Genomic DNA, 9,672 nt, shown 5'->3' on the forward strand with positions numbered 1-9,672 from the left:
ATTTTTCAAATACTAAGAATGAATTAAAATGGATGTTATATTTTGGACAGTAATCAATAAAATCAATCTTGTGTTTCATGCTTGTATTGAAAATGAATGTTGTATTGGAGGCAATAATGATAAGTAGTTCTACCAAGGAAGCCATCTCAATCTCATCCTTTTATTATGTATTCCTCTGCAGCTGTACTTATATAATTACAATAGGTGACCCATCAAATTGCAAACCTATCTCAGATGTATATTGATCAGTGAGATAGATGAAAGTTTAATAAATATAAAGTTTTATGAAGCCTTCAAAATAGCAGTCTTTCCAGATTTCAAAAACCAGGCTCATATTCTGTTAACTTAAAATGTTATTTGAATTAACACAATAGAAGGATAGCTGTTGTAGAAAGCACAAACTGTTTGAAAAATACTCTGCCAACCATGTGGTGGCCAATGTCGACCTTTATGTAACAAAGATAAATGTTGAAAGATCAGTATACCAGACACAATTTTGTGGATTACATGCTAATGAGATTGCCTAATACATCAACACCTAATTGTGACCTAAAAGTGTTTCACTATTAAAAATGGTTTCTAACATAGACAATTGAATTGATTTTATTGTTGATATATTATTTTTCTTTAATTGACATTGTAGTAGGAGTCAATTATGGCATCTGCAAGATACTCGTATTTGGATAAAGGCAGCCCAGCCAAGGAGATAAGCCCATCCTTTGTCATGTAGACATGCCACTTATTTGTCATATTGTCAGTCTGTTCGAATTGAAAAGATGTATTAGGGCAAGAAACGGTTAAACCATCACTGATGAAAAAGTTAGAATATGAAATGGTGAAAAGTTACAAAACACCTTCTTACCTGAGCCTCGTTAAAACCTGTGAAGTAAAACATGCCAATCTGTCTGAGAACAAAGGACCAATCTTTCCCATTCTTATCCTTTGCAGAAAGTTTATCATACAGTCGCTGCCTCACACCCTTGATTCTACCAGACATAAGTTCCATTTCTGATTTCCATTCATTAAACATGGCAGGATTGCCTACAACATTTGCCACAATTTGAGCCCCATGAACTGGAGGATTCGAGTACATTGGTCTAGCAAGCCTTTTAAGTTGGCTTTTCACCCTGCCAGAAGTGCATAGACAGATGCAGTTAGCGCTCCATTTAAATAATGCTGGAAGTTGAAGATCTTTCAGTTAAAAACATATCCACGAGAAAGAATAAAATCCAAAGTTTATTAGTGGTACCTATTGGCAACATCTGATGAGGAGCACACAACATTAATAGCTCCTATCCTTTCTGCGTAGAGACCCAAGTTCTTGCTGTAGGATTGAGCAACAAAAACTTCCATCCCACGAGCTACAAACAGCCTCACAGATGATGCATCTGCATCAAGACTGCCACTTGCAAATCCCTGCAAGTTCAGGTAAAATCCAATATTAAATTGCAAAAACAGGGGTCCTTTTAGACCAATTGTCAGTTCATTACAACAAAGGATTACCAGAGACACAACACCAGAGAGGCTGTACAGAGGAGGAAATGCTTCTAAGACTATAACATCACAGAATTCTTCCACCTGGGCTGTAAGATCACTTAGCTTCTTTCAACGTAATGAGTAAAACAATGGAACTGTGAACTCATATACATTTAACGCCATATTATAACATCACAGATCTCTTCCACGGTTCCACCTGGGCTGTAAGATCACTTAGCTTCTTTCAATGTAATGAGTAAAAACAATAGAACTATGAACTCATATACATTTAACCTCATATATGTTCCCATGAGCTTATATCAATAAAACCCAAATTCCGGAGGAATTTTTCATAAAAATAATTGGATTCAATAAAGGATTAACAACCATGTCAAAGGATTTTTTCCATTAAAAAGAGGGCTTTTAATGCATCGAATTCTGAAGGCATTTCCATTGAATTCATCAAGACTTCAAAATGAAGAAGCAGTAGAACTTCAAAAATAATCGAAGTAAAAGGAAACTGGCAAGGTAGAAAAATGCATACAAATGAATTGCAAAAAATAATCTACACGCTGGGCAATTCATATAAAATATGAAGACTGTAAATTTAACCTCCATATCATCACGAACCTGATAAGCAACATCAAAGAAAGTAGTATGATTCTTTTCCTGAATGACATCGGCTATTTTCTCCCACTGCTCGGAAGTTGGATCAATTCCAGTGGGATTGTGAGCACAACCATGAAGCAACACAAAAGAACCACTTGGTGCAGCCTGCAACAAGCAAATAATTAGCAGTCTACTATAAAAAATTTAACAGTGTATTTACCTAACATCTAATTCTCTGAAAAAGACAGGTGAAATAATCCGTCTTACCTTAATGTCTGCAATCAACCCTTCAAAGTCTAGTCCTACAGTTTTGGGATCATAGTAACGGTATTCCGACCAAGGAACCCCAGCATCATTTAAAATGTTCTTATGATTTCCTGGTCAAATCAATCTAGAATAAAAAAGCTTTCAAAAGATGGAATATTACTTTGCATCAAATTACGTTCAACTGTGAGATACGCATGGCAACTGCAAATACATCATTCAGAGTTCAGCATCTCACTGAGAATCTCTGACTTACCCCAAGTTGGAGAGGAAATCAAGACTTGAGTTCCAGGAAAATATCTTTGAATAAAGGCAGCACCAAGGCGAAGAGACCCAGTCCCTGCAAGGCCTTGGACAGTTGCAACCTGGAGAAAGGTGTCAACAGAATATTCTGTCAATTTGATTCAAACATATAAAGGCACAAAATAATCTCATCCTACAGTGCACATCACAGAAGCAATGTAATGGAAACTTTCAACGAAATGCTTCTGTAATACTTTCTCAGTGCCCCCAGTCAACCTCGTAATTGAGGGAAGGCTGGTAGTTACTAGGGGTTAGGAACTTTATTCATCACTGCAGCGTAAGTTATCTCACTTAAAAGGGGAAATGAAACCTAGTAGGCTGGCCACTTGAGGGGAATTGAACCAGCCCACACATTGAAGGGGAACTGAACCCCGGTGTGCTGGTCTTGACTGCCCCACACTTGAGGAGGCATAATCTACCACAGCTTAAGGGGAATTGAACCTGTCATGCTCTTAGGGAGAATTGAATCTTAGGGCTATAACCACCCCTGATTGACCAACCAGTCGAGCCTCTAGTGGTCAGAAGCGGTATACTGACAAACTAGTAAAAGAGAAACTGAAAAATAATCTGTGTAGCTTTCTGTTAAACAAATCTACAGGCATATATATCCTTTTTCCTGGCATTGTCTACATAAGATAAAATATTGTGCAACCTAAAAGTAAAATGCTCTCCCTCTCTTCTTGCCACTCTCTCCAAAAGAAACTTCACAGAAAACGTACCCGCCCTTGCTTGGTTGCGTCATTGTCAGCTCCTAGCAACAACTCCACAGTAGCTTTGAGAAATGCTGCCAAACCTTCGATAGGAAGATACTGCAGACAAAGCAAAACAAGATAATTTCAAATGTTAAACACTCAAAGTGATTACCCCATAAAGGATGCAATGATTCTTCACACAAAACACATGCATGCCTCTTTATTTCCTCCTTTCTCCAACATCATAGTCTCTGCCTGCAGAACATAAACAGGTATAAGTAGAATTCCACTTAATAAAACAGTATAAATAACTCTCAAAATGCTAAGGTTCAAATTAAAAGCAAGATGCTTTCATAACTGGACAAAATAATCTTTAGGTAGATTATTCCCTAGATCATTTAAAAGAACATGGAAGCTTATTACTTAAAGAGAAACATTCAACTTAACCTTTTTCACCACATTGAGCACATAGGGTTGAAGGTTCTCTGTTCTGTAAACTCCAACACCAAGGTTCAGCTTCAAATCATTTGTATCTGCTTTAAATGCTTCCGAAACACCTAGAATTGGATCTGGAGGTGCCATAGTCACTCCTCCAAAGCGAGAGACATTTGTTGCATCAGCCATGTTTACTCTGTTTAAAGCCTGTACACAAAATTAAACAGTCAGAAAAAAATTCGAAACATGGGAACAAATACTAATTGAATTCGTTTGATTTTCATATACAGTTAGATTCGTGAAAATAAGCGATCAGGCTACTATATGATCATAAGTTTTTTCTTCAAAAGCCTCAACTCACAAACATTTTACACAGTAAAAACCAAACCAGATATTCAATGGCAGCTATATGGAAATATACAATATATTCCTATCTGGGTACTATTATGATATATTACCCTTCTCCACAATCATGTTAGGGTTCAAGAGAAATAAATATAACAATCAAGAAATACACATTCACCATGATTATCTGGAAAATCCCAATTGGGGAAAAACCAACCAACAATAGATCTATTATCGTCCTTGGCTAAAACATTGTCAAGCCCGCCAAGTGAGCCAGCCACCACTCACCTCCAGGCCCTACCCAGTCAATGTTAAGGTATTTGATAATCTCACAGGCTGTCCTAGTTCAACATGCTTTATCATACCACCACATGCATCCCCATATCATTTTTACTGGAGTACGCATGCTTTGCGAGGCCTTACAGTCGTATACCCATTTACATGAAAATTTTCATTTTATTTTTATTTTGTTACTATCTTGACCGACACACAAAACCGCTGCAAGTTTAACCATACCTTTTTAATCCCAACCCGTTGCCCTCGCCAGAGGGCTTGACTAAACCCTTCAACACAACCACGGTCACGGCTTGACTAAACCCTTTAACAGAACCACGGTCTCGGAGGGCTTATTACTCTCGGCCAGGGGTTGAGGTTTCGAACCCCCTAGGCTCTTGGTATTTTTCTGCAACTCCAGAAGCTTTTCTTTGGTGTACTCACCCGCCTGGGGCTGGACGTTCTAGGTAAGTGCAGGCACCATGGGTGGCGCACTCCGGTCCTTTGACGGGGCAATCTGGTGCGCAAAACCATGAGCTACACCGAGCTCCGTTTCATTTTCCATTTTCTGGAATTACTCTCTGTTCCGCCATCTTCATCGGCGTCAAAAACTCAGGCTACACACTCAGTGCCTCTGCGAGTGAATCACGCGGCTCCTTTGCCCACCGATCATGGCTCCACAAAAAAAACACAAAACAGGGGTTTTCCTTCTTTTTTTTCCCGTGATTTCATTTCAGCCCGACGCTTTGCTGGCGCTTCAATGGAAAAACCATCTGCTGTCCTGCGTGAGGAGATTGCTGCGTGTTTTACCTGAGCATTGAGGAGGAGTACGCTGTCGGTCCACATTTGCCTGTGTGAGAAGAGGAGACCTCTGCTTTTTGCGTAGCCAGAGCCATCTGCTCTGCGGACGACTAGGAAGGCGCTGTCACTGTGTGCTGCTTGCGAACCAGGCCTTGGTAAAGCCTTCAGACTTCATTTTCTTCTTGCTCCTCATGGAACCACTACTCAATGAATCTGGTTGGTTTGTGCAACGAGCTATTGCTTCAACCAGCGTCACTATTTCGTGGATGGTAACAATTCAAACAGCTAGCCACGGCCTCTAATACCACTTGTTAGGGTTCAAGAGAAATAAATATAACAACCAAGAAATACACATTCAAACCATGTGCACCATGATTATGATTATCTGGAAAACCCCAATTGGAGAAAAACCAACCAACAATAAATCTATTATTGTCCTTGGCTAAAACACAGCCAAGCCGGCCAACAACCTGAGCTTTCACCGCTCAACCATGGCTCCCTACAATGGAAAGTACACAAAGCCTTTTAAGGGCTTCAACTACATGTAATACCATGGGCTCAATACCATGAATCACCAATACTAGTGCCCAAAACCACAACTGTTAACCATAACTGTTGACATAACCTCAACTCCAACTTAGGGTCAAATTTATCTAACAAATCAATCTAACAAAAACCAGATATTCAATGACAAACTATGTGTGAGTGAATACTCCTCTCTGGGTACTACAATGAGATATTACTCTTTTGTACTATCAGACTACCAACTTGACCTTCTGGGACTTTGGAGTGCTTTGGTTATTCATAGTATTTAGCAGCCACTGGTTATAATGTCAAATTCCACTCAGCTATCACTTGATTATTTGTGAAAATTAGTAAAATCATATTATCTAATCTTATCTTATCTTCTCGGGCACAAGTTAATCATCCATATGGATCGCTACAGGACCCGCTTTCTTTGTGATCAGCTAACGCTTCTCAACCTCTTCTTCCAAAGACCATCTTCCTGATTTTATACCAAGTTTCAGTGAACGCGTGACACATGATAATGAAGTGAAAACCCATATCTTGTCATTTTGTCCCTCGCAAGCATTGTTAGTTAACAAATTTTCACGATGAAGATTGCGAATTATCTACCAGTCACTTCTCATCTGGTTGCTCCTTGAATGCTTCTTGAGATTAACCATTCCATTTACGACTCGGGCATTTACAGGGCCTAGACTACGATCATTTCAATTTTCCTACCAAGCCTCTCAACCCTGAGACAAAATCTAAGCTACTCATTTATTCTCTATCCCACACCTTCATTGCCACACGATGGAACTTTTCTTTCAACAGGGTGGTTCTTCATATGGAAATTTATTGAGCAGCACAATGCTTGTTATTAGTAAGATAAAAATTCTGGCTATATGTGCAACTATAAAGCAAATGTGCACTCGCTAGGTTTCGATAGAGAACCTAAAAACAGGATCTATAAAACGATTCTAGTTCAATTCAAAGTACACGAGATGTAAACCATGAGTTTTGTCAGTGAAGTGTAGTGTAGTGATCTATGTATTTTGGTCCTTTGAGGCGATCAATCCCCAAGGACTTTGGACTATGGAAAAACTAGAGTAGTTACCCAACCTTCATGTACCAGCATTGATCGGTGCAACTACTTGTGTCTTAGGTACCATGGGGATTTCCCACTTATTGATCAGTGCCACTACGTGTGTCTTAGGTACCATGGGGATTTCTCACTTACCTGTTTATTGAGACACATTATTGAAAAGGTTTGGGAGGGCTAAGAAGAAGTATTTTGCTGCTTTGTTGACTTTAAAAAGGCATTTGACACGATCCCTAGAGATAAGTTGTGGAGTAGAATGGAAGAACTTGAAATTCCTTTGCATTATAGAGTTACTGTCCATAGGCTTTATGAAGAGATGAAAGTCAAAATTAGAACTTCAGTAGACATTTCAAAAAACTTTAGAAGTGACATCGGAGTCTAGCAAGGCTGCCCTTTATCCCCTACTCTTTTTGTTTTATATAATAATAAATTGGAAGAGTGACTAAATCTGCGAGGTAGGGATGGTGTTCGGTTGGGGGAGTTTGTGATAAAGCTTCTTTTATACACTGATGACCTTGCATTGATTGCTAAATCGGCCCAGGGATTGTAGATGCACCTATATGCCCTTGAGCATTTTTGTAATGCAATGGGGATGCAAGTCAATACCACCAAGACCAAAATAATGATTTTCTCAAATGAAAAGACACTAAGCCAGCATACGTTCTTCTTTGAAGGCAACATTCTTGAAGAAGTAAATGAATACAAGTACCTCGGGATTGATTTCAACAACAAGCTTAATTGGGAGCACTGCAGAAAGAAAAGAATTTTAGGAGGGTGGAAAGCATTATATGCTCTTCAAAACAGATGTAGAGAGGTAGAGTTATGGGATTGGAAAACAATTAAAGTGCTTTTTGGGCTCCTAGTTTGTCCAGTGATATTATATGGGTGTGAATTGTGGGCTAGCAGCATCCCTGTCTCAAAATGGAAGAAAATTGAGAAAATCCAAAAACATTTGATCATGAGCAAGTTCAAATAAAAAGTTCGGTTTTTTATGAGATAATGCTGAGTGAAATAGGAGCAACTTCCATCAAAGCAATTGTTGTAGTGCGTCTCATAAGGTATCTTTAGAGAATTGAGAAAATGGGAGAAGGTAGATGGCCTGAAGTTATCTTCAATGAAGGAATGAGTGAAAGAAAAAAATCATGGATGAGACAAAACAACAAATAGATGCAAAAATTGAATATTTACCTCAATGCATGTCCCACAAATAGCAAGGATTTAAAGAGTTATGTTATGGAAAAGCTTCATAAGCATATATGGGGAAAAGAGATGGGTAGAGAGAATAAGTACTATTTTCAAGAATTCAACCCCATCTGTGATCTCCAACAAAAATAGTACATTGGAGTTATCATTCCATGGAGAGCAAAGATTCTTATTGCTCAATTAAGAACTAACTCGCATCAATTACGGTGTGAAACAAGTTGGTGGAAAATACCTAAAGAAGCTTGGGAAGAGCGGGTGTGTACTTTTTGCACTTATGGGGCAGTGGAATTGGAAAAACATTTCATTTTGGAATGTGATGCTTTCAAAGACACCAGTGACAGTTACAACGGTATGTTAACATCGGTTCCTTGGCATTGTCTTTTCAATGAGGGGGTTGTTAAAAGGTTGGGTCATCTCATCATTAATTTGACTAATAAGAGGAAAGAATTACAAAAGGAAAAAAGCAGGAAAGCTAGTGGTCCCATAGACTATATCTAGTCTCGTGGACATTAAAATTTCATTTCATTTTATAGTCATTTAGGTAAGAGGTTTAGAAGATTCAGATGTTGGCACCAGACTTCACATGATAAGAAATTTCTATGGACTCTAGTAAAAGTGGGTATATACTCATGTATACACATATTCTCGCATATGAGGTATATCGTCCACATCTAATAACCTCCAAGATCTTAGCAAAAGATCCCATCGAAGTTTCGAATTCCTTCATGGATCTTTGGATCTCAAAATTCTTTGGGTAAAGAAAAAAGCCTTACCCACATCTGTGCCGCTAAAAAATGCTCTTTTCAAGGTTGTATCGTTCCTCCTAGAATCTGATGAAGAGGCCCGTGTTGTTGAAAAAATATGACCCATTTTGAAATACACGGGCCCTATCTTCTAAACTAGAGAAGTTTACCGTAAAGAAGCCTTTAGCACTAGTTTCATATCAATTTGGCCTTTCGGTTGCCATTTATTGCAGATCCATTTTACTAAATCCTTCTCTGAAGGCCATATCTCAATAAACTTGCAGGTGAGGGCGTGGTCGTTCATATGTTGAATGTAGGCATGGTTTTTCATATGTTGAATGCATCTTTCCAAATTTTTGGATGAAACATCATATTTAGGGTGGCATAACATCGTATTTAGGGTTTGTAGCTGCTCTAGGCAAGCATTTTCTCTTGAAGCAGGATTTCCATTACCTTGGATGGCATTCTCATGGGTATTGCCTGCTCCATTCAAAGCTCAAGAGCCTCCCACAGTTCTATGATTTTCACTAATTTTTTATAAGAGGTGCTCTAATCCCTTTCCACGTTGACACTCATTAAGTAATTTGGAATCAATTGAAGTGATAGTTTCCAAATTTGCTAGGGGAAAGAAGCGGTTTGCCAAAACAAATATTATAGAAACATGCAGAACAAACCCTAATGATGAGAGTTCATAAACATATCTTATATAACATATAAATATATGCATAAATGACATTGAATTATTTTACTTAATATGGACATTAAAATATTGTATTTATGGAGTACATTGTCCATATTAAAATGTTTTTATGTTACTAATATAATTTTAAATATATGTCAATATTACTTAATCTTGTATAGTGAAATATTTCGTTTATGGCCCACATTGAATATTTTTATTATTAATAATAATTTTTATATG

General features: G+C 38.2%; 1 protein-coding gene across 5 annotated transcripts; it reads right to left on the minus strand.

The window, feature by feature from the left end:
* Positions 1–307: 307 nt before the first annotated feature.
* On the minus strand, positions 308–6,191 carry LOC149145062 (aspartate aminotransferase P2, mitochondrial-like). 5 transcript variants are annotated; one of them, XM_089449935.1, is made up of 10 exons: positions 4,413–4,436; positions 3,792–3,986; positions 3,561–3,599; positions 3,372–3,461; positions 2,606–2,714; positions 2,353–2,462; positions 2,107–2,250; positions 1,250–1,416; positions 863–1,127; positions 308–759 (listed from the first exon to the last, which is right to left on the minus strand). In XM_089449935.1, the coding sequence occupies exons 2-10, from the start codon at positions 3,966–3,968 to the stop codon at positions 628–630; spliced, it is 1,233 nt and encodes a 410-aa protein (XP_089306061.1). In that variant the 5' UTR covers positions 3,969–3,986; positions 4,413–4,436; the 3' UTR covers positions 308–627. The 5 variants fall into 5 exon arrangements, with proteins under 5 accessions (XP_089306061.1, XP_089306058.1, XP_089306060.1 ...); XM_089449932.1 differs by having other exon boundaries at positions 4,303–4,427; XM_089449934.1 differs by lacking the exon at positions 4,413–4,436 and adding an exon at positions 5,614–6,191 and having other exon boundaries at positions 336–759.
* Between the last annotated feature and the right edge of the window lie 3,481 nt (positions 6,192–9,672).

This window comes from Pinus tabuliformis, chromosome X, assembly GCF_031772625.1.
Source record: "Pinus tabuliformis cultivar Carrire ecotype Pingquan chromosome X, CPIR1, whole genome shotgun sequence".
In the NCBI taxonomy this organism is placed as follows: Eukaryota; Viridiplantae; Streptophyta; class Pinopsida; order Pinales; family Pinaceae; genus Pinus; species Pinus tabuliformis.